The sequence below is a fragment of the Ammospiza caudacuta genome, chromosome 5 (genome assembly GCF_027887145.1).
Source record: "Ammospiza caudacuta isolate bAmmCau1 chromosome 5, bAmmCau1.pri, whole genome shotgun sequence".
In the NCBI taxonomy this organism is placed as follows: Eukaryota; Metazoa; Chordata; class Aves; order Passeriformes; family Passerellidae; genus Ammospiza; species Ammospiza caudacuta.
Window position 1 is genome coordinate 2404647 of NC_080597.1, and position 26921 is coordinate 2431567.

The 26921-nt window shown below is 36.4% G+C and overlaps 1 protein-coding gene across 1 annotated transcript in view; it reads right to left on the reverse strand.

Moving 5' to 3' along the window:
- Positions 1 to 4585: 4585 nt before the first annotated feature.
- AEBP2 (AE binding protein 2) overlaps positions 4586 to 26921 on the reverse strand; it is a 41265-nt gene continuing 18929 nt past the window's right edge. Inside the window, exons 3-9 of the mRNA XM_058804902.1 lie at positions 24924 to 25031; positions 17373 to 17559; positions 12315 to 12439; positions 10637 to 10704; positions 8318 to 8431; positions 7994 to 8060; positions 4586 to 6693 (exon numbers count right to left, since the gene is read on the reverse strand). Coding sequence (XP_058660885.1) covers positions 8006 to 8060; positions 8318 to 8431; positions 10637 to 10704; positions 12315 to 12439; positions 17373 to 17559; positions 24924 to 25031 — 657 coding nt within the window. The 3' untranslated portion in view covers positions 4586 to 6693; positions 7994 to 8005. The remainder of the gene's footprint in view (positions 6694 to 7993; positions 8061 to 8317; positions 8432 to 10636; positions 10705 to 12314; positions 12440 to 17372; positions 17560 to 24923; positions 25032 to 26921) is intronic.

The window sequence follows — 26921 nt, forward strand, 5'->3', positions numbered from 1 at the left end:
AAATATCTTTGAATCCTCTACTGCTGAAATCAGATCCCACTGGAATCCATGTAATAGTTATTAAATTATGAAATACCTTCTAAGATTAAAATTATCAAACATCTTAGCCAAGAAGAAAAAAAAGGGAGGTTCAAGGAGATAAGTACATCAGTAACTACTGTGAGCAGTTCGTACAGCTTGTAGTAATTAGCCAGATGAGGCATCAGCCAAGGTAAGCTTTTGTTTGCACCTTTCCTCCACAGCAATTCACTTCTGAACAAAAAGAAATGCAGCTTATTTTAAGACAGAGGCCACATTTTATCCACAAATCAGCTCTCTGAGATTTTTACAACATACACAGCTCTGCCCATGAGGAAAGTCTGTCCCCACTCTGAGCTCTGACCAAAACACAAATCTTTAGTCTCCACATCAATGGCAAACTCTCAACTGCAGAGGGAACAGCCACAACAAAACTACCAGATGAGCACAGGATTATTAGAAAACCTTCAGATCTATCTTCAGGCCATAGAACCCCATCAAATGTTACTTGACTGAGGCAGCACAGGTGTCTGGGCAGCGAGGACACAGAATTCATGCGTGGCTGCACAGCACAATGAGAAGGCAGCAACACCACATGATGGCTCTGAGGACAGAGGCAGAGGGAAATTTTTAATAAGTAATTACACATGAACTTCATCACTGTCAGCAGAATGTCTCCTGACATCCTCTTCTGCTTTCCTACCTCCTCACTTGTTTAAAAAGAAAGAATCCAGCTACAGGCAACTGCTAATTAAATACTTAGGCTTTCAGCTACAGTTGCTGTATGCACACATCTGCTCTGCAATAAACAGTTTTAAGTGTAATTGACTTATTTTCCATGCTCTAGGAGAGAATATTTCTGACAAAAAGAAAGAACAAGCAAGCAGGGTCCAAGCCCCTACCTCATTTTCACTAGGAAGTAAAAGCTGCAAAGTGTTTAAAATTAGAACTGTTTAAAATGCTTTTATTGCTTAGGGGCAGTCTTGAATCTCACATTCCAAGGCCTTGCTCCCAAAACAATATATTTACTAATTTTTTGGCCTTGAAATTATGTAAATCCAAGCATATATTTCAGTGCCTAGACACGTTTAAGTGGCTCATGTTGAGCATTTTGGCTTAAATGAATCACGAGCAACATCATGTTCCCCTGATTTCAGTAATCCATCCATTCCCCCTGATTTCACAATCTGGGTTTCAGACAGGAGATTTGAACAGAGGCAGACAAGTCAAATATCCATAACAATGTCCTCCTAAAATCAACGAGGCATTGGTCAGACTCCATATGCCTGTGCAAATCCCACATGAGCTTAGACACGATGTTTCATGGATAAAAGAAGCCAAAAAACACAACTGAGCAATGACAGTGAGAAAAGGGAGATCTCAGAGTCTGGATAGGGCATTCAATTTCTAGTCCTATACCTTGTTATGGCTGGAATGGAGCTCATTTTCTTCCCAGTAACTGGTAGAGTGCTGTTTTGGATTTAGAATGAGAAATGTGCTGGTATCACACTGATTTTTTACTTTTTGCTGAGCAGAGCTTACACTCAGTCAAGGACAGGTCAGCTTCTCATGCTGCCCTGCCAGGGAGTGGGCTGGGGGTGCCCATGACAGAACCAGGGCAGCTGACCACATTCCTTCATCATTTCACAAGGTCTCCAAGTTTATCTTTTTCTCCAAGTCTCACCCTTTGAGGCAGTCAGTAGCCCTTGACTAGTCAGAAGAACTACTGACTGTCTCAAACCAGAAGCAGTTCTTCACAGTAAATCATTGTGAGATCTCCCATCCTCCACTGAGGCTACAAACACAGGCAAAACACCAAGGACATTAAAATCTGACAATTCTTTTGAACAGCATCCAACAGACAGGACTCAAATCTCCTGCACACAAGCCAAGCCAAGGGGATGTTATCAGCAATTATCTCTCATTTGGGAAGAAATAAACAGATTTATCATATTACTAGTATTTGTTGCTTTACTACTGAGGAGGATTTCCAAAAGTTCAAAGGGCCAGTTTTAAAATTAGAAAAAACAAATAATGTAGCATCAATCACAGCATATTAATCTCCACAAACAACTGCAGGACTTGAATTTATCCACAACTGACTGACAACCAACAGCCCATTTTTTCTATGTAATCAACACCATTTTATTCTCTTTACCCCTAGAACTACATTTCTTTACTCCACTGTAAGTTACATTACCACATCAGACATATCCTGATTTTAACTCCTCTAGGTAACAGTTAGAGATAAATTCGTGGATGTATGTGGGAGAAAAGGGAAAATAAGCCTTAAATCTCTAGACTACAGTTCATTCCAGTCTAGAGCTTGTTGTCATCTTATTGCAAAGCTCCCATACCTTGTCAGTGATTTCTCACAGCACTGACTCCTTCTTCATCACAGCACAGCCAACAAACTCCAACTCTCTCCTCGCCCAGCTCCCCCACTCTTTTGTAGCACTTGTCTCCTTATTGGGCACAGCTGTGGCCTGTTAAGGGCAGGCGTGTTCCTAATCTTGGTGATTAGTGCAGCTGCAGCTCCTCAGGTGTGAGACTGCCTTCTGCACTATTCTCTTACCTTCTATCCCTCCACAAGAGCTGAGCACAGTAGCATGAATTCTCACCCTTCCAACAGCCACCAAACTCACAGCAGCATCTCCTTCTTCCCTTCTTTATCCAGGTTTGCACCCAGGATAACACTGACTCCTGGGCCGGTCACTCCATGAGGACAGCTCAGCACCAGGAACCCTGGGAATAACAAGTAACTCCCAGTCCTGCCATCACCCCTGAAAGGACAACAAGCTGCTGTGTATCTGAACTGGTACCTACTTTTAGGTAACTTCAGAAATTACAAATTAAACAACTCTCAGGTTTTGTGTTGCTCACAGCAGTAGTGCAGGTGGTGCTTATCTCCCCCTCCCACAAAACACAATACAGAGTTTTTAATAAAAGTTGATTCAACAGAGTTTACCAGAATATTCTTTGCTTGGAATAAATAAACACCAATGGCTGAAAGAAGCCATACATTCAGCTGCTTTTTTTAAATGCCAGCTTTCCTATTACAGGAATTTTTTTCTGTTGTACTTGTCACACATTAATATGACAAGAGGAATACTTAAAATAGGTTTACTCGCAAATTTAAAATGTCAAGGCAGGAAAGCATTAAGTGAGAGTAAACCATCAATTTCAGGCTTTAGTATTAAACAAGACCAGTCTTTTGCACTAATTAATTCATACACAGTACTGAAAAGCTGAAGGGCACAGAAATCAGCCACTTGAATTTCAATTATTAGAAACAATGCATGTTTGAACACAATTCACCTGTTTGTTCCAAGTGAAGCCAGTCCAGAATTAATGTAAATTCAATTTGAAATTCAATTTTATATAATTACTTCATGGACTATAGAGGAAAAATATAATGCAACCTATTGCAGATTTTGGCAAAAATCTGAAAGACCCACAGTAACTTGAGAAAATTATACTCAAAGTAAGTGTAAGAAAAATACCAATTTGTTTCTACTCTGTCTTTAATAAACAAATTATTACGAGCATTAGCAAACAGAGTAAGATCTAGCATCAAACAATCAGCTGTGCTATGCACAAATGCCAGCTAGTTTTCCTAGACACGAATTTCCATCCACTTAACAGGCAGAGCTGGTGTTCAAGCCCAAGACACAATCCCTCACTCAAAAATCCTGTTATTCCATTTTAGCAAACTGTACAATTCAAGCCAACACATTCCAAAAGAATGGGAGTTTGAACATAGTTATTTGTGTGCACTGCAACTTCTGAAAAGTGTGACTTTCAAGGAGCTGACATTTCTCTACAAAGAAAATAAACACTCAAGCTGGGAGGGAATGCAATCTGTAGATGTCTGGAAAATGTTCTTGAGAAAGACAGGGAGAAACCTTTAAATGTTACATCCCAAACATCTCAAAACAAAGCACATGGAATCATTTAAAAGGGGAGAGGCCAACTATTTCAGAAACACTTTTCAAGAGTAAGAGTAAGATTATTTTCCGAACAAAAACATGATCAGTGCCCTCCAGTACACAGTGGCAGTTCCACCTACCTGGTATTCTGACAAAAGTGAAATCTACCCAGGGGCACACAAAAAAATGCGGCAGGGCTTTAGAGAACAGACTGGCATTTGAAACAAAACACCACCAAGTAATTCCAAAATTTGCAGAATGCAAATAACTTTTAAGCATAAATAGTTTTAGCAATTCACTTCCATAACTAAAAGGTAAACACCAGCCAAATGTCCACTTACCTTTTGAATATTATGGAAAGTTTAACTAACTCCAGTGTATCCGTTTCTTCACAGATGTTTGTTATTTAAACTGATTTTTCCTTCCAAAGCAGAAACTCTGCCATGAGAACACCAGGTAATAGTTTTCTCAAACCCAGGAGAAGTCACATTTTACAGGAACACCACATTAAATCCATGAATTCCTCCTTCTGTAAAGGTGTGTGTTACAACTTACAGAGGAAACAGCATCGTTTTTATATTTGTTTTTGAAAACTCCATTGAAATTGTACAATTGTGAAGCGTATGAGGTTTGTTTGCTTTGTTTTATTAGAAAAAATACTCAGGCAAGGTCTACAATCATCTGTCAATTATAAATGACTTACAAGAAACTCATGAAGCAATAAAATTAAAAAAATACAAATACAAACTATATCTGAAACACTTCTATTTGGCAATTTTATAACAAATTCAAAAAAAAGAAACAAAGATTACGGATTACTTTATAGGTACAGAAAAAGCAGTAGGTGAAGTGCTCAAGCAAAAACAAATAAAAAACCAAAACACTGCATTTCTTCCAAAAATAAAGTCACGTCACTACAGATTTTATGAATAATACCCTTATTAAACAACCATTCCAGAACATCTTATATTAGTGGTGCTTTTAATCTGCACTTCATATCCTTGATAAGATTATTTTTTTGTGTATATAAGTAACATTTTTAACCCACTGGAGCTAAGCAAGACTTATGTCAGTACCAATGCAGAACGCATTTGTATTACATTAGGATATGCTCACTTCTGCAACCAAAGGGTTACTTTAAGTCTTAATCTATTTAATAAAAATTTAGTGTAAAAACTGCTGGTTATTAGTTTCACTGTAGTAAATTCCTCCCCAATAAGGAGGACTAACTCTGCAGTTTGACTGCATATATCCATACAAATTTTACATATTAGTTCCTTCCAACAGTAAGGAAAAAACTAATTCTGTGTTCACTATTAGAAAGGAGTGCCATGAATTAATTATGGGTACTATTCATCCCTCTAAGATTTCTGGGAAGGATGTTCAATGTAATTTTGTTCTTACAACAGATACTAACAGTAGTATATAGTCCCTTAGGTATGTAAAAGAAGGTTTTTTACTGTTAAGGAAGGTGCTTTTTTTAAACAATTCTTCTGGCAGCACTAGTGAATTACAATATCCTTCAATATTATTTCTACCGTAATATATACATTTAACTTTCATGCCTCTAGAAAAACATCTACAGTACATTTCATAATATAAAAATATATTACAAATCTGCTGAAATATTTACAAGCAATGTCCTATTATCTATATGCAACATTTTTGTCTCCATACAAAGACTAACAGGTTAGACGCATCTCTATTTGTCAGTTAAAAAAAATCCACGGCTCCTTGCTTATTAAGCAAGAAAATGATTTTACTTTCCTTTTCAAAGCCAACTTTGGTGCATAAAGGATTGAATTTCTAGATTATTTTTTTTTAAAAAATACCATTTTCTTTACATCTAGAAAACATTAGGCCAAATAAAGTATACTTTACAAGTGAGTGGGGATCCTAGAGGGTCAAAAAAGCAAAATAAATCACCAGTAACACTGACTGCTTACACTGCGGTTTCCCAAACCTGTCCATTGATACGGATCACACCAAAGCAGACCTGATGAACGCACCACACTACTCCTGCAAAGGGGTCAGACAGACTGCAACACTCTGAACATCCTGCCACCTTACTATATGCATTCAGAGTTGACTGGAAAAGACAAGCATTCCATCAACATTTGATTCAACACCATAATCCAACATATTTTAGGGAGCTGCAAAAGGACACAAGATCACAAATGACGAATGATTACTATCCACCATACTCAAAGGGCAACAGGATCATCCCTTGGTAGCTGTTCTATTGTCTGGCATGTGTTAGGTTTAGTTAATACTGACAGGAAGCCCAATAGCTTGTTTAACAGTTTTCCTGGGAATCGGGAGGAAATGGTGATGGTTACTTTTTCTTTTCATCAAATATAGACTACTGTATTCACTAAAGAAAAAAGCAGCTTAAAGAAGCAAGCATGCAAAGCCTTTTAGTTGTTCCACTAAGTTGCCAGAAGAGTGTTTGCTCAGTCTCCCACTGTACCATTCCATGAAAATGTGGATATACAGTAATATATTAATATATTCCACAGAAGCATCAACTTCATTCACAGAATGTTTACACTAAGCATAAATATTTCTCTAAAAAAAAGAAAAAACAAAAGAAAAAAAAAACAAAAGAAAAAAAACAAACAAAAAAAAAAAAGATGGGATTTGACTAATGTGCAACTTTATTTCTAAATCCATTGTCAGTGACTAAGACTGCAGGTGTCCCCACTTGCTTGGTTTTTACCTCTTCAACCTCTTCTGGGGCATCGTTCTGTAAAAGAAGATGGTACAGCTTTACGTTAAGACCCTGTGATGTATACATTGGTCAGCTGAATGCACTATGAAATCACGACTACACAAAGTCTACTTTCATTTGATTAAAACCAAGAGCCATTTCAGATGATCTCACTAAAGTGTACATTTCAGATAATTATTTCAGACTTTCTATTAAAGCATGACATTAATAGCTGCCACTGAATTTCTAAAACTACCCTTTCCTCTTGAAAAGAGATTTTAGTTTTTAAAATTTGTTTTGAAGTTTTGGTTTTAAAATTTACATCATTAAGCTCCCTCAGCTGGTCCCAAAAGCTCATTTCAATCACAGACTGATCCATACTGCTAAAAATAGAGCACAACATTACATGTGGGGACCTTAATTTTATTTGGGAGAGATAGAAAGGTCTGCTAATTTTTCTCCAAGGGCTTAATCCAGAGATCATTAAATTTTTATTTTAAAAGGCTATTTTTTTCTTTTCAAAGCAAATTAATCTATCAAGCTCAGCGAAGGTAATCAATATAAAATTATTAATGCCTCAATTAGATTATCAAAGTCACTCTGTTAAGAAGTTTTAAAACACACAATCCAATCTCAACATAACATTTTTATGATTTTACCATTAATAGCAATGATTCATAGGCTAAGGTAAGTACTTAAAATGCATTTATAAAGATAGCAAATACAGTAGGATTGGTTTTCATATCATAAAGCAAGTTTTCATTAATTTGATTAGTGAAATACACTGAGTATTAAAGGTGAACTGAAAGGCTTATTGCATTGAAAGACCTCAGATTAGTGTTTTATTTACTCCTTGAGACTCTTGGTCACTGGATGTTAAGGAAGAAACATCGGAACACTGAACTTCTGTTATGATAAACTTTCTTTCCAAAAGCCATTTTCATGGATTTTTAATATAATCACATATGGATCTATGGATGCTCAAAATTTCAGAATGAATTAAGCATTTCAGATTACCTTTAAAAACTGTACACACAGAACTGTGGGTACTGACAATCATGGGAGAGCAGTAATAAAGGGGTGGGGGGGAGAATCAGGAAATTATTAGAAACCAGATGGATTAGAAGCCAATCTGAGGGCCTAAAAACAGAAATGTGAAAGTAGCTTAAAGACAAGTAACATGAATTGTTCCCTTTTGTCCCCCTATAAAGAATCTTGTAATAAAAAATAACAGTACTTGAACACAAGTACAAGTTTCAAGGTAATACTGCATGTATTACAGTTGAATATAATATGGAAAGATAAATTTGGACTTTAAAAAAATTGGTATACAAACCAGTATGTGATCTTAACAGAAGTGATCTTTCAGGATTCCACTGTATGTACTTCCTTTACTAGAATTTCTGTACACCAAGCACAAAAAAGTAAAATACACTTGGTAAATACACACATTCCCCGTTTCTCAGTCACTAGAGTTTAGTTCAAGAAGTAATTCTGAAATAACTTAAGACCTCAGAACTTAACTCCTGGACGTGTACAGTACCAAGGCTCCCTGATCTGCTGTATAATGTATTAGCAATCCTGATTTTCCAACGTCAAAAAGTTAAGTGAGGCTTAAGATTACATTCAAGTAGAGAAAGTTGCAAAATGAAGGTGTTACCTGTAAATGTTTGGGTCCAGAAGCAAGGCAGTATCTTTTGGTAGTTTTGATAAATGAACTACTTTAGTTTTTAACTGATGTCGCTCACTTTCATTTACCCACACATCAGGCAGACTATGAATAAATAAATAAAATAAAAATATTCAAAAAATATCAACTGGTTTTCTTACCATAACATTATGTGGTAAACTAGTACATATGAAGAAAATTTCCCATTTCCCTGGTTAAAAAGCATCTTCACCAGAGTGAGGATAGGCAGCCAATCGTTACACATTATACTTCGAAGTTTTTCAGGTTCTCAGTTTGACAAGACACTGAAGAGAATTTAGATCATTCCAGAAATATATTCTGAGTGTACAATGATAATGGCACTACATTCTCCACTGTAACAATTTAATGTCAAAATGGGTAACAGAAAAAACAAACAGACCTTTAAAAATAATTTATTTCACTGGCAGAAATTCTTTGATTCTGTTCAGTTAAAGGACAGGACCCACTGCAGGCACTGAGTTTTGAGTTACTCTCATTTCCTTGCTCCAAGCTCGAAGGTTTCAAAGACAAAATGGTCCAACTCTGCTGAATTTAATTGTTTGATTATCCTCTTTGGGTTTTTGGTGGGGTTTTAAAAATTTTCTACATGTCCTAGAAGCCAGATTAACTTCAGGTTGGGGAAGGAGTTTGCAATTAAGGTGTCTAAGTCTTTAAAACAGGTTTCGAATTGAGAAGCCCAACAGTTAAAACTAAATGTAGTGGCTCTTTTTCTGCAAAGCCAAACTTCACAGACTTTTGCAAATTATTTCACTTTGCATGAAAGTTAGCTGCAACTCAAATTCAATTTTTAGGGTAAGCTATTCAAAACATGAAATAAAACCCAGAACCTCTAACGCAGCAGGAAAAGGAGTTTCTCCAATTAAACCTTTCAGATGAATGAGGAAGAAAATTTTAAAAACAACAGGGCAGAGGGGGAGGGAGAACAACCCAGCAGGCAATCCATTTATTCACTAAGTCTCATGGATCTTGAAAGGTGGAAAAACATCATAGAAGTTTTTTTAAATAAAGCCAAAAATCAGGTTTTGGACAACCAACACTGGGAAGACATTTTCAGTGAGCAACATGCTCAAGATACAAACAGCAAAAAAGAAAACTTTTCACATGCAGAGATTTGAAATATACAGAAAGACAACATGTCAGTAAGCTGATTTTTAAAGATAAATTACTGCTCTTAACAAAAACCAAAACCAACAAAACAACCCCGACCCTCCCAGCCCACTAGAATTTATTTCCCTCTTATAGAGGAAACAACTTAAAAACTTGTATTTACTTTTCCTGACCAAAACCCTAAACATATGGACATCCTGGAGAACCTGTGCAGTTTCTCAAGAGCACTCAGTGTAGAAGTTAAATCACTACTGCCAGCTCCATGGGGAAGGCTGATGAGCAGCTCAGGCGAGTGGAAAGGAACCACCCTGAGTGCATTTCACTGTCTGAAGTGTGAGTGCCCTGACAGGGTAACAGACTGATGGTGTGTGCCAGGATGCCTGGGCATCTCCTCTGCTTACATGGAATAATCAAGATGAAGTAAATACCCAGTAATTCAAAACTACATCATTCAGTGCCTGAAATACCCACTCTATCTAACCCATCTAACCCAACCAAGATGCAGCAAACAGCAATATAAAACACATTTTTCCTCTGACCTGACCAACCAAATCTAAACTTCCTTGGGAATGTCTTAACATGTCTGAACAACCTCTCTCCAATGCAGAGATTCTAATACTGAATTCACCTCATGAGCAAAAAATTCATTCAACTCTGTATTAAAAAAAAAATTTCTCTTTTATTTATTTTTCATGTTCCCAGTGTTGCATACTTCTTAATGCTTATCTTAAAATAAAATTAGCTGCCTTTATCTGTAAAATAATATCATCTGTATTCATTTTAAAAAGAAAATTTTCAGCATTCTGTTAGATATAATACTACCATCAGCCCTAAATGGCAGCCCTAAAAACTGCCTATTTTACAAGGATATTTTAGCTACTGTCTCTCACGATGAATTGAAACTTGTGACAAAACGCATTAAAAATACAGGTGGAAATTTAACTGAACTGGTATTAGAGTCCAAAGACTTGAAAGTGAAAGCAAAAATCAATAAACTCATTGTTTAATAATTTCTAAACATCTAAATTACTTTTTGAAAAGCATTTTTAAAATATCAACTTTAAGTCAAATATTCACAGGCACAAAATAATTTAGTACCAGTTCACTGATCCCACTGTAAATTTTTCCCCACTTAAAATGTGTCACTAGCAATATACTCACATGTCCTCTGGTGTCCAATGAAGCAAGAGTTTTATTTTGCCAGAATCTTCTTTTCTTTTAGCTATTACCTATAATAAATACAAAATCATAATTAAAACGAAATTACAGATTTTTTTCTCAAAAATTGTTGTTCTTCATGTCCTACTAGATATTCATAGAAAGCAAACTTTTATACTAGTTGAAAGTTGTGTGTCTGCAATAAATATGCTCTGAAGACTTAAAATTTTTTTGCAAAGAACTTAAGTCCATTTAGGTTTTTAAGTGAAAACCACAATTCAGCCAGAAGATGTCCACTTAATCCAGCTTTATTTGGAAATATTCTTATTACGCTCTCTACATTTCCTGCACTGTCCCAGAAACAAAATGGAAATTCCAAGCAAACATGCATCAGTGGCCTCAAATCAGACATGGAGTTCTGCTGACCTCTTCTGGAAAAAGAAAACAATTTCACACTGTAAACTGCGGGCATCGCAGGCATCTCACTGGATTAATTTACTGCCTTACAAGGTTTCAATATATTGAAACTATGTAACTAGTTAAAATAGTAGTTAAAAATGTGGCCACTGAACTGAAATACCTGAAAATGCTAAAACCAGAGAACAGTTCAGTGTTTAAATGTTTTAGAGAAATAAGTCAAGCCACTTCAAAAGTTGGGAGTGGAATGACAGGGTAACCTATAAGTTACATTTTCCATCATTGTAATATCTATTCCTTAGTTCAGCAGAAATAATTTGGAAAAGATCTTCAATAGAGGCTACAGGTATTCAGCCTTGCAGAACGAGGTGAAATAAGCTTCATGCACACAAAATCTTTTATTTATGGAAAGAGACTGGTAGTTCAAGAGTATGAATCCCATACCAAGATTAAGCTGTAGCTGAAGACATGTCAGCCAGCACTCCTTGTCTGGACTATTCTACCAATTTAAAACCATCCCTCCCCATTTTGTCCCATCTCTTACTTCTTTTCTTCAGTCAAGTCTTCACCTTTTACATGCCCTCATCTCCCAACAAGCTTAAGAAAATCTGAGGTTATTCAACTTTTTAAACTTCTGATCCTTCTACCCCAATTCAGTATTTTATCCCTGCTTTGAACTCTTCTAAAATAATACTGATGTCTTTCCTATCCAAACTCAAGTTCCCCACTTGGTTCTTGCCTCCTTCCAGCAATTCCCCAGTATTTTGGTGATAAGTTTATTAAAAGAAAAAAATGAGGATGGGAATAAATTTATTCAGGATTATATCTTTTAAACTGGAGGAACAAAGGGAATAAACACATATTTGAGATCAGCATCTTTACATATTCAATTATACACCAAAAACATTTCTTGTGATAAATGACCACTGCCACTCATGACCATGGAAATGCCATCTGAACTGTGCTCATATTTAGAAGATAGAACCAATTTTCTTCTGCAACACAAAGTTGCTGTTAGACATTCCCCAAATGGATCAGGAAATGTTGCAATCCACTCAATCTGTGAGCTAGAACAACTACCACCAATACCTCTTAAAAGTTCATTTACTAACCGCAGTGGACAGCTCAACAATACCAAAGAGCCACTATTGCTTATTTCTGATTAAATGTCTACAGCAGTAAGAAGAAAACAGAAATCTTTCTGAAAGATTGGATTTTTTAGACACAAAGGTAAACAAACAGAATTCATCATATAAATACTTACAGTACTATGAAATACAACACTGTGGCCTTTTCCTAAACTTTCTATATGTGCTGAGAGGTTAAAGCAGATGGCTCGATGTCTTATAGCGTCCAGTGTTTGTGCATCAAAGAAGTCATGAGGTCTTGCTGGAAAAAAGGAAAAGAGATCCTTAGTGTTCAACACAGTGAAAGCATTCAAACACATTCAAGCATGTAAATAGGTCTGAAGTGTCATTAGTAAAACATTTATCCTTCTGTCAGCAGCACTACCTTGTCAGAGAACTGCAAACATCATTTTTACTGAGAGGGAGAAATTATTCCTAGAGAAGCACAATTCAAGGTTGCTCAAAACACACTCCCTGTGAATTAAACAGCTATTTCCAAAACTGCAACCACATCCACTCATTTCAGTTTCAATAATGCTGGACAGTCAGTTGAAAAACTGCACGCCATTACAAATTCCTTTCCATGTAAAAGTTGCCATTCCATGTTCTTGGACTATTAGTAAACATTTTCTACCCAAGAAGCACAAGCTTCATGCAGCACATATTAACCTTCAATTTATAATGAATAAAGCACAGCTAACACCCATCTGAGATTTTACAACCAGTATAAAACCAGCAGGCATTATAAAGGCCTTTTCCTATTAGAAAAGGATTTTTATAGTGAAGTGTTTCTTGAACAATAAAAAAATTTTTGAATTTTGATTTAAGGTGTAAAATAAAGTCCATCAATTCTACACTAAAAGTAATTGCACTAAAAAATAATTGCTATTAAGAACATATTTGCATGGTATTAGAAGTATTTCACAAAAAAGTTTTAAAATATACCATATAAAACTGCAAATACATTACATTAGCTGAAAAGTCAGAATTAAAATATTCACATTTTTAAGCCTTACTTGAGAGCAGCAATTTATTAAATAACACACTGAAATTAAAACTAAGAATAGAAACTGGTTATCAACTATGTATTACTCCAAAATCTGCACAAACCTTGATTCAAACTTCTGCTGCCTTCATTTAAAGCAGCAGCATTCTCTATTCCTGTATCCATGACTTCCAAATGAACTACAAATTGCACTTGGAGCTAGCACTTGCTGCACTCCTGGGGCTGATTGTTGGTAAGCATTCATCTGTACATTGTGTTCTGTCCCTGCTCCATCTCAGCTGGACACTGCCAATTAGGCAATCATCTCACTGCAATGAGCTCTCACTCTAAGTGCCAATGCAGGACCCCAGTTCGTGCTGCAGGTGCTCAGTGATGCAAGCATATAAATATTTTATAAATATTTCTGAGGGAGGAAAGGAGGGAGGATGGAAAGAAGGGAGAAAAACCAACAAATTTTTGCTTTCAGGTTTATGCAGCAAATTTCTCCAGGATTTGCAGTGGAAAACATTCAGCAGACTGAGAAGAAAGGGTACAATTTTTCAAAAGTGTGTGAATTATTTACATTATTCTTAAGTGTTAGTATTTTCTATACTTCTTTACCCCAAAATGATTTTGAGAAAATGGATGTAAGTATCTTACTTCGTGCTTAATAATGCAAGTTCCAAGTACACATTGGTTCCTTAAGTCAAATAAATTACATCATCACATCAGTAACCCACCAAATGAAAACCAAGCTCTATATAAGTAATAGAGTCTCATTGAACATTTCATGGACAGAAAGCTTCCTTACCTCTCTTATATTCCTCCTGTGAACTTGATTATCATGCATGCTAATAACTACAGTGTCATCTTTGCAATGAAAAAGCAAGTGACAATATTGCAATCAAGACAGCTTCAGAACAGCAATACTGTGACCTATTTTAGAGGTGCACACTTGCAATATATTTGGTTCTAAAAACCCCTCTGCATGAGTGAGAGAACATGAAAAAAGGCCACCCAGAAACGAAAGCAAGCCACAGACACTAATCCTGAATTATTCTGCATCAAAATTTCTAAGACAAATAAGATCTCTATAGCACCATGAATGTGACCAGTTAAAAGGGTGCCACCAGTAAAACAAGCTTTTATAATAAAAGGCTGATTTTCAAACTTAGAAACACATAAAAACACAAGACAGGACAAAAGAAAAGTAAAACACTTTAAAATGGCAAGATCTTAAAAAAAACAATTAAGTAACAGTAGAAATTTTCTTTAAAAAGTATCAGTTAGAAGACTGTAGTCTCATCACGTACAGCCACAGTAAAGTCTCATTTTCCGTTATACATTCTCTAAAAAAAGGTGCTACCTTCAGATATAAAACAGGAAGCAAATGTATAAATTTGCTGTACTTAAAACTATTAAGAATTTATACATGAGGGTACTTCAGTAACAGCATGTATCAGCCATTAATTGTCAATAAATATTTAGTAATCCTTTTACACCTTTAAAAAAAAGCCAAGGTCTAATAAAGCCACGAGGCAGAAAGAACATACAACATTTTTTTTGTTTCAGAGACAAATTGTTTTGTGCTGAAAAACTGCCAGCTTTTGTCAAATTATTATCTGCAAGTGATTTAAACAGATTGCCCACTATTAAATGGCATTTTGTTTACATCCATATCATTAAGTCCTTGTAAGAGAGGAGAACTTGCAGAGAACCTGGTTACATGTGTTAAACATCTCTCCTTTTGGGCACTTAAAATATCTACATATAAATCTTTCTTAGGTATTTAGCTTTATATACTCTTAACTGAAAATATTTAATGATGTTAAATTGTGTTATTTTGGCTTCCTAGATAAAGGTTTTGCCTGCCCCCATTCTTCTTGTAAAGACAAAACACACAAACTTGCACACTTCACTCTTTAACTAAAACGAAGCTAAGAAACAAAGACAAGCAAGATTGTATCAGCCCCTTGTCACCTTCAGTTCACCAACAATAATCCACCCAAAGTTTGAAAGGAAAGCTGCCAATACTCAGCATTTGCAGAAAATGCCATCAACTTCGGATACATTTCTGGGTCACATACCCTCTGGAGAAATAGATTACAGTAGTCAGTTCCCAATTCAGTTAGAGATGATTTCTGCCCCAAGGCAAAAGTCTACAGCCAGCATTGCATTTGTCTCAAGAGGCAAGAAGATAAGAAATTGCTCAAGCAGCTGTCATTTTTCCTCCTGTGCAACACTTGATCAAGACAGCAGACCATTCAAATACTGCAGTCTGGTCTTTAACATTCACACAATATTTATTATTTCCATTTTTTGGCCATAAACTCATTCATAACTTCTGCAGCAAATTCTTATTACAACTAAAGCATATTAATAGGTGATTTGAAGTTTTAATTATGAAGCTCTGCTATGAAATTTGTAAGTCAAATAATATAATATGATGTTTATCAATTGCTAATAAAATGCCAACCTGAAAAACTACTTCTGCATATAGGGGGGTGAAAATTAATTAAGATGCATCAAATCAGCCACCTAACAAAATCAATGTGGAGAAGCAAGGTAACATGCAACTCAGGAACTCCTGAAAATGAGAATTTTCAAGTGACCAGCCTCAGAATTCTATATTTGGAGTAACAGTCAACAAATCATGATGATCCTTTAGGAAGCTGCAATTATCTCAAGATGTCTCTCTCATTACATCTAAGATGCAAAAAGATACTGCAAAGTGAGCCCATAACCCTTCACTGATCAGCCTTCCCTTCTCATTTACCCAGACTTCCACAGCGAAAGGGAAAGCTCTTTGAAAATCAAATTCTGAAAAGGACAGGAACAGTTTTCTGATTTCTTTAAATGTTGAACCAAAACCAGAGGAATTCTTGAAATCTCTACTTTTAAGATGTATTTCACAATACAATTTGCTCATATATATTTTAAGAATAATAAGAATTTTTAAGGAAACTTTTCAGAATTCCAGAAGATAATGTAACTTCGCAGGACATGCTGGTCTGCATGCAAGGCAGATACATGACCACTGCTTCATAAATTTCCATAAACTTCCTTAAAACACAAGTGAGGTATTAAGAATAAATCACAATTGTGTGATAATGAGTAATCACCTAAGACCACTAGTATGTTAATCCATCATTGCAGTACTACTTGAATAACTGGAAACTGTATTTCCTCACAGGGAGAGAAGGATGGATAAAGTTATATGTTCTGCTACAGAAGAGTTTTGGAGAGATAAAACTGTGGAATAAAACTTATGAAAAGGTATCTTGTCTACTTTCCAATACTGTAAAATGGATTTTGCACCACAAGTAAAAATACATGTATTTTTTTCTTCAGCTGTTGACATACCAGCAGAAAAAAAATCTAAAGGGTTTTTTAATGTCTCTTCTAAAATGCAGGTGGCAGAATAATACTTTAATATTAGCAAATGGTCAGTTTGGTACTGGAGAGTTGCATCCAAAGCAATTACAGCCCAAAGTGAAATATTACAACAGTTGCCTAATCTTTCCTAACTATTTCTGTAGATTAGAATCTCTATAGAAATTTGATGTTTTATTAGTCTAATTCTAGGACAACTCAGGAATCAAACTACAGGTCCAAATGGACTAGACGAGGTACCGGGTAAGTGATGATTTCTTGCTAAAGGAAGCAGTTCTCAATTTAAATGGCAAATCACACCTCTCAGCACACTGGTTCATATAAAATTAATGAACAGCAACTATGTGGAGACAGATTAAAAAAACATAGCAAGTCAATTCTGCCCAAAATTAGATCTTGGTTATGCTCATAAAACTGTCATTAACATAACAAAATGTTGTGCTCAAAAAAGAGCTTATATAACATGCATTTATCTCTAATTTATATGAATCTGCAATCTCTGTCTGAACTTCAGATCTCATTAGCACTAAACAGAACCCTTTCCAACAGTAATACAGTCAGTAAACAAAAAGCAACTCTGAAATGAAAAGCTTCTTTCAATTGGCAACTCCAATTGTTGCTCACAGAAAACTGATCTTTTTTCCTTGACACACAGAGATTTACCCTGAATAGAAACACAAAGAGAATCTGGAATTGTTTTCTTCCCATCACAAGGAATGCCAACCCTACCAGATTCAAATCTGCAGAGAAACCACCAGGGTGAAGAGGAACTTTCACTTCAAGACAAACCTTTCAAGAACTTCTGCGGAACACTTACGTAGTGATCGTCTTCTCTTGTTCTTCAATTTTCTTCTTTTATTCATTCCAGCTTTAGATGGAGATTCCTCTTTGGCCTTTGGCTGGCTGGCAACTTTAGAAGAGTTCTGCTGGCTGAAGTGTGTGGGCACATGACGGGCAAGTCCTCCCTGAGATGCAAAGCTGGCATTGCACCCACCAACTACACACTAGTGAGAAAAAAACACAACAACTGCATCAGTGCCTGTGTGGCACAGGAGCTTCGACAGCCTGCTGTGACTTTTCTGCCTCAACTTCCAACACACTAAAGCAAAACCAAATTCTTAATGACCATGCAATTCTTAAAAAGAAAAACAAAAAAAGTATTCTGAAATATGTTTGAAATTTTTAACTCTCAAAAATTATTTCATTATACAATATTTTTTATGCCATACTATATTTATTGTATAGCATAAAAATAATCTCAAACAATGCACTAGCAAACTTCCCTCTTCATAGACCAACATTCCCTTGCCTTTCTAAACACTGTTACTGTTTCAACACCTCTCCAATGCTCTCCATCTGGTAACAGTAACATCCTCTAACATCCTCCTTTCTTGTGACAAGGAAGAAGTAACAAATACATCCTTACCCACGTGAAATTTGAAACAGCTCAATGCTCTGTGTAAACGCTATAAAATTCAATGCACAGCTGCCTTACAGTTCTGTCTAAAACTACCTTCAGTCAAGTTGTAGTAACAATTATTTATACATTCATTTTGGGATGCTGCTATTACTTCAGGAGCATTTATGGTAGTTCTCATTTAAAGGAAATGTCCTCTCTCAACAGAAAAATAAGATCCAACAACAATCAAGTAGAAACATACAATGACAGCAGCAACTAAGCTGGTACTGGCTACAATTATTGGTACTTTTATAAGTATCTGATTCATATTTGCAATTATTTTATTTGCAAAAGAAATACTTAAATTATACCACTGGAGAGGGAAGCACAACCCTTTTCTATTGTTCTCTGAGCTTACATGGGTAATAGAAAAGTAATTTTAGAACATGCATTTCATCACTGGCTGCAATTAGTTGTGTATGCATATGATTGATTTTTCTTCTTGATTGGAAGACAAAAAAACAGCTTTAGAACTCCACATGTCCCACTTTTGGCCCCTAAATCCCAACTGTGCTGTTTTTTAACAGTGCTGGCAGAACTGAGAATTCTATTTCTGCCTCAGACTTAGCAATTGGTTTTCCATGATCAGTAGTAAAATACAGTGTCCACAATGAGAAAAACTGTGCTTAATATTTGCTATAGGACTAAAAACACGTACACAGATTTCAAGAAAACAACAGGCAAAAAATGAAAGTTCTTCACTTTTTTTTTTGTGTGTTTGTTGTGTTTTTTAAAAGGGAAGAATTCTTAGAGAGCGTTAGAGAAAGTTCTCTATGTAATGAACTAACTCAAATGCAGAATTTCCTGACAAAAAGCTTGAGGAACCCTCACACTGTATTTGTTCCTCTCTGTCTCCCCCACTAATAAGCACCTTAAGAAATGTGAAGATTTCTATCAAAATGCCCCCCCTATGCCTTTTTACCTTGCCCTAAGATTTCCCATGTTCAAACAACAGCAATACTGTCTACTTAGATTCTAGTGACTTAGAGTGGAAGAAATCCCAGCACACCTGTGAGTCCCAGCACACTCTGGATGCTGATCTCATTACACTACACTAACACAAACACTATTTTCCTTTCTTTAAAATCTGCACTTGCAGAATCACAGGGTGGTTTGGGTGGGAAGGGTCCTTTAAAAGTCATTCAGTTCCAAGACCCTGCTGTGGGTAAGGCCACCATCCACTAAATTAGATTGCTAAACCCCTCAAGCTGACCTTGAGCCCAAACCACTTGTTTTTATGAAAGATTGTTCAACTCCCAATCGACAGATAAGTCTACAATGCATGTGTGCATCAGTTTAAACATTTTCTCCTCTCCTTTTTGTTGTCCTTGAAATAGCTGTCTTGCCCATAAAGGCAGCTGCATGAAAGTAAGCCACAAAATCGAAATTTAGGATTAACTTTCACTAATGTGCTCCTGACTTCAGATTCCAGCTCTTGATCACACAAACACCATCAGGAAAAAAAATAGCTGGAAACCAGCCTAGATCTTGAAATTCAGTCACACTGAGAAATTAAAATTTTAGTTTTAACAATGCCTGCTATAGGTCCAAAATAACCTAAAGCCTTGGTACAGTGCATGCATTATCATATTCCAAGTTAAATATGGTATCAAAAAGGGAACATCTTTGGGAAAAAAGCATAAACTATGTGTCAGGCACTTTTCTAAAACTTTTCAAACCATAACTGGACTTCTTGTCAGATGGGAAACACTGTTTTATGACAAACTGCAGGTTTACTCATGATGTCATAACTTTTTTCTTGTCATGTACAGAGCAAACAATCCCAAATATTCTATATGGATTACCTACAGAAGCTACTGCTAACTTTTCTTGCTCTACCCAAGTTTTACTTTCAAAATCCCTAAACCAACATCCTCAGATTCTCAATATCTGTTACTTGCAACTAGAAATTGTCTTTTTCCAGAAAGCGTATTAATAGTCTACAGCCACAGTACAAAATATTTGCAGAAATTATTACATTCAGATTCTGTGTACTTTGAGACTACCTGATAATGTCTTCAAATAATCAACAGCTGATAGATCAAAGATGACAGAGAATGCCTTTGCAGTAGATAGGAAATAGTAGAAGAGGAGAATGAAAAAATCTTACCTGTTTGTTCTTTTTTTTCTCTAAAATAATATATCCAGCAATCCGTTACTAATGGGTAAAGTCTCTTCTCTCCAAAGATAAAGGAGCAGTTCAGGCTGTCACTTCAGGATCTCTGGACGGTAAGTCACACCAAATCAGCTTCCCACCAGATAATTATATATCTCTAGAGGCCTTCTAATAAATCAAACTCAACTATTATGCACAACTTTGAACCAATCTTGTCATTTTTCCCCCAAAACCTAAATCTCAAAATTTTGCATTGAATTTGAAATACAACAGATTGGGTCCGGATTGGTGGATATGTTACTTCAAGAGAAAGGAAGTAAACATGTAAGAAGTTTAATTTCTCCAGTGTACCCATACCCACCATTATTAATGGGCAGTAATGACCGGTGACTTTAACAAACAGGATACAAAAGTATCTAGCAATGCAGCTTTTTGCTCTAAATTCAAAATAACCAAATCTCCTATTTGTGTTATTCAATGTGTAATTTTTTCGAGTAAATCTAGCAGAAATAGTTTAGACATCTGGATAAACTTCCTTATTGTCTCTACATCTGAGTGTTTGGGCAGAGTGCCTTTATATTTTACATCTGCAATGCTCTGATGGACAGAAAATATTCTGCCAAGAGAGTAAAAGACATGAATTGCCAATGAAGACTGGAGCTGCTCGCCTGTGTTTTCTACATTTCACCAAGCATTACACTGAGGGTTGTATCAAATGCAGTCACCCCTTCATGAATTCTGGAAGTTACAGGGAGCACCCAACTTCATTTTTAACACTACTTTCTTCCCCCATTTTAAGGAGAAGCCTGCAATGAACCTGTGCACTACCATTTGTTATCACTAGCAACATTTACCCCACAGGAGCAAACCTTGCATGACTGCTCTTGAAGAGCACATCCACTGGAATCCATGGGTGGAAGCAGCTGCTAGCACTCCCACATGCATCCTCATAGATTCATTTAGGTTGGAAGAGACCTTTGAGATCATCAACCCCAATCCTAATGCTACATGCAAGTATTATTACCTAAATTTTTACTTTATTTTTATTTTATGCAATTATTCTGCATAAAATCTCCCACTATTTTGTGCTCATTTGCCATTTGTCCTTTCATTGCGCTCAACATCTAAGAGCTCATTTGATGGGTCTTCAAGTAACCTTCAGTGCCAAGTAATACTTGATTAATTTAATTTTGCCCCTACACCAGAAACCATGCTGGAAAACACAGGTTGTCACAACTCCCTTAACTATTCCAATACTTGTAGCAGCCAAGTTAAGGACAAGAAAGATGGAATATCTTAATATTCACTTCTTTTCAACTTGCCAAGGGCAGTTTGTTGAAACCAGGATGTTTTCTGACTCAGCAGATTATTCCTTTACATCCTGTCTATAAGGTCTGAGAGCCGAGTTCCTGAACCCTCAACAGGACCAGCCCTGTATGCTGATGATAATCCACAATATTCCACTGGTTTCTAAAATGCTGCAAAATTGTGCAGTAAGAGATCTAAAAAAGAATAATGTTGAGGGTTTACTCTCTCAACTCTCAGTAAAATCATGTACAATATGAGCATACTAAATGTCTTTGGAAAGAATACCTATATTCAATGAACGTCTACAATGACAAAAAATATGAAAAAGACTGGCTAAAATCAGACTGTGAAGGAAATTACTCAGAGAGGAGCTGGATGTACACTACCAAAATATTGCTCCAAAGAAAAAAGGAGCTAGCATGACAACAGTCTCATAGGTATCCATAAGGAAATTTACCTTCTCAGTGCATATTCTGTGCAATATTCATGATGAGAGGGACATACTAAGCCACACAATCAGGGAAAAAAGGAAAAATTCATAAAGATATGAACCATTTTGCCTTTGCAATTTCATTTCTGTGACAAATGAACTGCACAGTCACATGGCTGATAGGAATGAATGGAAAGGGCAGGTAAAACCCACAAATACCTTCCAATAGGAAAGCAAAACAGCTCATTTAGAGCTGAATGGAGCTTTTAGTCAAAGGACAACTCCATGTGTATCACAAAAAGAGATAATTAAACCCAAAATGTGCAACTACATAAAATGAGCCCATTTGCAAGCAAAAGGGGAGCTGGACAGGGATATATCCTTCTGTGCCAAAGGGAGTTATGTTTGAGATGGTCTCCAATGCTTCTCAATTTAAGAAACTACATTTCTCTCTTCTTTTCACTAGAAATGTAAGAATATATCAATCTGTGATATACTTATTACTCTCTTCTGGTCACTGTTTAATTTACCTTTCCAAAAGTAAGATTTCCAATTTTCTAGTTGTCATTTTCCTAGCTAAGATTCTTTGTTTTTCTTTAAAACATTCTAAATAGCAGTTCTTCAGACAACAGCACAGACCTGTACTACTTCCATTACCACTTCTTACAGCTTTCCTCAAAAATCCCAACATTATTTTTCAACTGAAACACTGAATGATTACTTCCTGCAAGTTTTCCAAAATGAAAGATTCCTTCCTTTTATGTTAGGATTTCAGTATACCCTCATGAAGTTTTATTTGCAATTTAGGTTTTGGGAGATATTTTGTCTGCAGTAATTATCAAGAACAGGTCTTTAAATCAACTCTGACTTTAAAAAATCTGGCTTTCCCTGAAAGGTGAGCAATTAAGATTTATGAGACAAGCTAAATGCACAAAATGGACACATTGGCTCCATTTTTGACTGGCTGCCACAAAACAATTAATAAAAGTCTGTTCTTGGACTGGTCAAGACTAATATCCAACACTTCAAGTGTTTTTTGTCTCAGAGTAGATTTCTAAAGTTAGCATTAAAAAAAAAGAAGCAGCAAATGAAGGAAAGGAGCCAGCTAATTAATAGATTGCCATCACAGACACTCACATACTTGGCTACCTCATGTGAGCCCTGAAGCTTATTTCAGCATAAATGACAGGGGAACAAAAGATGTTACAAAATTCTACTCAGACCACAATTATCCTCCATTCAAAGCTCCCAGGAACAGATTGAGAAATACAGGGATAAAAAACAAACAGAGGGACTCCAGACAACAGTATGAAAAAATGCTGCAGTGACACACATTGAGCCAGGATGATTAACTACTGCAACCCTCCAATGTTTTGTTCTTTCCCTCAGTAGCACCAAAAAGGACAGAAAATCAGCTGGTGAAACAACAGATATTGAACACAAGATTATTATTATCAGTGGACAATTTTAGGGCTCTAGCTGTAACCAGCCTAGCCAAAAAACTCAGTTTTGCTAGGTAAGGCCGACACTCAGAAATAGTACTGGTTTCTCAGCTATGGCCACCTCTTCAACGCAGTGTCTCTACAATTGAGTTCCTTTCATCTAGACCAAATAAGAACACAGATTGAGCTATTAAAGGACTTTTATCCAAGAACAAAGCTTGCCATTATACTTTGAGTTAGACAAAATATTTAATTCCAAAATAGAGAAAACCTAAGGTACAAGTTTCCTCTGGTAACTCGTGGTTGCTTTCTTTACTACTACTACTGCTACTATTACCACTATTATTAATAATTATAATATTAATAATCAGAGATTAGGATTTAAGATTAGATCAGTTCCTGGCACAACCATATCTGCAAACTTGCAGGGATGTATGATCCTTATGCTATCCTTCCAAGAAACTGATTCCTTCAAACACAGGCTACGATAACCTCAAAACTCATTTTCCTGTGGTCACTTTGAGTCAGAAATTTTCAGTCTAAACTGCACAGTTCAGTATGGGAAAAAAATCTGTTTGGTAAAAAAGTCTTTTTCACATGCAATGCACTATTTTTACTCTTTTGGTTTTGAGTTTAATTTAGTTTTGTTTTCTGTCATAACTATTATTAAAACCTATATAGAAAATGTAACTACAGAAAGAAACTCCTGTAACAGAAAAGTACTTTTAGTTATAAAGCTGCCTTAAAATGTATTTTTTACAAAGTGGAAGATTTTACCTGAGGAGAAAGAGAAGAGAGGGAAGACAGGGACTAAAACTTGGTGAGGTTAGGGATGGGAGAACAGGAGGCATAAATTGCTACCTAAACTCAAAAGAAACCCCAAATCCTATTTCATTTTCATATCCTACATGGCAGAACTTCAGTCTGAAGTAGTGTGGGTGGGACTTACCATCAAGTGATCCAGGACTGACAGCTATGAACTGCCCCAACTGTATCCATAAGAGGATGAAGCAGCTCATTAATAACGGATTGGTGGATATGGGAATGATAAACACTACTATACCTAGAATTGCAGGTACAGATTAAGGGGAGAAAGAAAGAGAAAGTTAGAAAATACTGTGCAGGAAATACACTCAGGTCACTGGTCCTGCATTTCTGACTTCCTTATTCTGTTCACAGAATGAACCATAGTCACTGCCAGTGTTTCCACTGAATTTAACAAAAGCAGCTCTTACTCAAGCAGGAATGTCACCATCAGCCACGATCCAAAACTCAATGTGCAAGTGTAAATTATGAGAGAAAATACCTCACTGTTACAGTGCAAGCAGCTCAACCTCAAAATGCACAAACCCCCTGAACTTCAGCACTATTTACTCTTACACTCCCTGCCATTTATAGATTAAAAGAAACAGGGACAGAGAAGCAATAAGAGTTTTTCACCTGCTTTTGTAGAAGAACAGGACTTTTGGGTACTATTACTGCAAAGAAGAAAGCTCAGCTCACTTTTCTTCAGCTCACTCCAGTGATAGTATTTTTGAATTAACATACTGTATTAGGAAAAATAAAGAGAATTTTTCTAAAAATGAGAGAACGTATGTTACAGTGAACCTTACCTTGAAAGGTTTGTCCCCACTGTGTGTCAGCATATGCCTCTGCAACCAACTTTGACTTGTTGAAGGTGTATTATATACTTTGCAACCTTTCCACAAGCAAACAAACACCTAATAGAGCAAAAACGTGGTAAGTTTACACAAGTCAGAGAGAACAGTAAATAAAAAGCACATTAGCAAAGAAGGCTGTTTTTACAATATCTCACAACACTTCAAAGAATTTTGAACAATAACCATTTATTTTCAAACACACTTCTCATATCTCACCCAGGAAAAAATAATTACAACCCCAAGTATTCAGTAAGAACAGGTCACTGGAAAAAAATACCAACAGACAGATGCTCCTGCAGATAAACACAATCAAGAGCAACAGGGTCTGCTGTATTTGTGTTTGCACTCAGTATCTGTATCCACCAGATGTGGAATCAGAACATTTTTTAAATGAAAAATTTGCATTTTCATGGTAGTAGTTACAGAAATATAATTATTTGCTCTCCTAAGCAATTAAGTTATTTCTTGAGCATGAAAAAGTAAAACCTCTTAATTGCAATGCCATCTATCTACTGGAGTTTTGTATTCTGGAATACCAGATACTTCTAGTTAGGGCCTTACATTCAATTCCTGATGAAGGAAGCTACCAATTCTCATAGGATTCAAAATCTATGGCTGTTTTGTGATTCCAGTGTACAGAACAATCATGTGCACAATAGTGCATTAAGGGGAGCAGAACTCACTCATGCTGCTTTTCTCTCTCTCATTGTGTTTATCTGTAACTGAGGGAATAAAAAAGCTCAATGAACTTGCCTTTCATTAGAATTTCCTCAACAGGTCTGTGGGTGAAGGGAGGTAAAGCCCTAATTTGTCACAGCAAAAGAAAGTTCCCAGGAACAGCACTGTTCATAACACAGGTTTTCAGAAATGCAGGAAACTAATTGGATTTCAGTTTCTTGTTCTCTTTTGAAGAATAAAACCCCCTCACCCTTCAAAAGATGTTATTTTCCAAATGAAAAAACAGCCACAGGAGTTCTGCGTTCTTGCTGTACAATAGATCCATAACCAGCTTTACTCAGACAAAGCTGGAAACCCCTCAGTGGCTGGGACTGATCCACACCCACTGACACAAGGCCCAAGTCCCTGAACCTCTGGGGTCTGTCACTCCTCAGTTTTGAGATCCCCTCAAAACCACAGAACTGGGATTTCTGAGATTTCTGGCTCTGCAGCAGCTCCATAAGTGTGCTGGCATTTCCAGCAGCAACTGCAGACTGCAGGGCACTTGGCAAAGGTGTTACTGGAACTTACAGATGGGGGAAACACAAGGACCTGGCTTTGCAACCACGGGCCAGAAGTCTACACAAGGCAGCTTGGGAACCCAAGAAGCTGATCCCAAAATATTTCTGAAATAACATCTTTCAAAAGCAAAACTGTTTTGTCAAAAAGCTTCCCAGGCTCATCATGGATGTATCTGGTTTGGACTGAAGACATGACCCCGGTATTAGCTGGAAAAAGTACATTTTACCATGCAAAGATGTTTATCCTATTCTTTTCCATTCTCAATAAGCAATTACTTAACCCCCACTTTTCTTCAAATGTAGAGCCATTGCAATTAAGTAAGGTCTGAAATCCCATGAAAAGCAGGAGACAGTTTCCAACACACTTGAACACCTCACCGGCAGGTGGCAGACAAATCCCTGAAACAAACCCATCAGGACACATCCCCCTTCCACAGCCCTGCCTCGGAACTTGCCAAAAAATTAACTCCAGTAGGGGCATTCAAAAGTGCGAACTCAATGCAACACTTATTAGACACTTTGTGCTTCCAACAACCTCCTCTTTCAAATATACAAATATAGTCCAATATTTTCTAAATAAAAATATCCACAAATCATGTCACATGAAATGTTAAGTGACAAGAAAGAAAATACAGGCAAAAAAACCCAAACCAAAATCTGCAAAATCTTCCAGCCCCTTTTTAAGAAATGTAAAGGATAGGATAACGAAGAT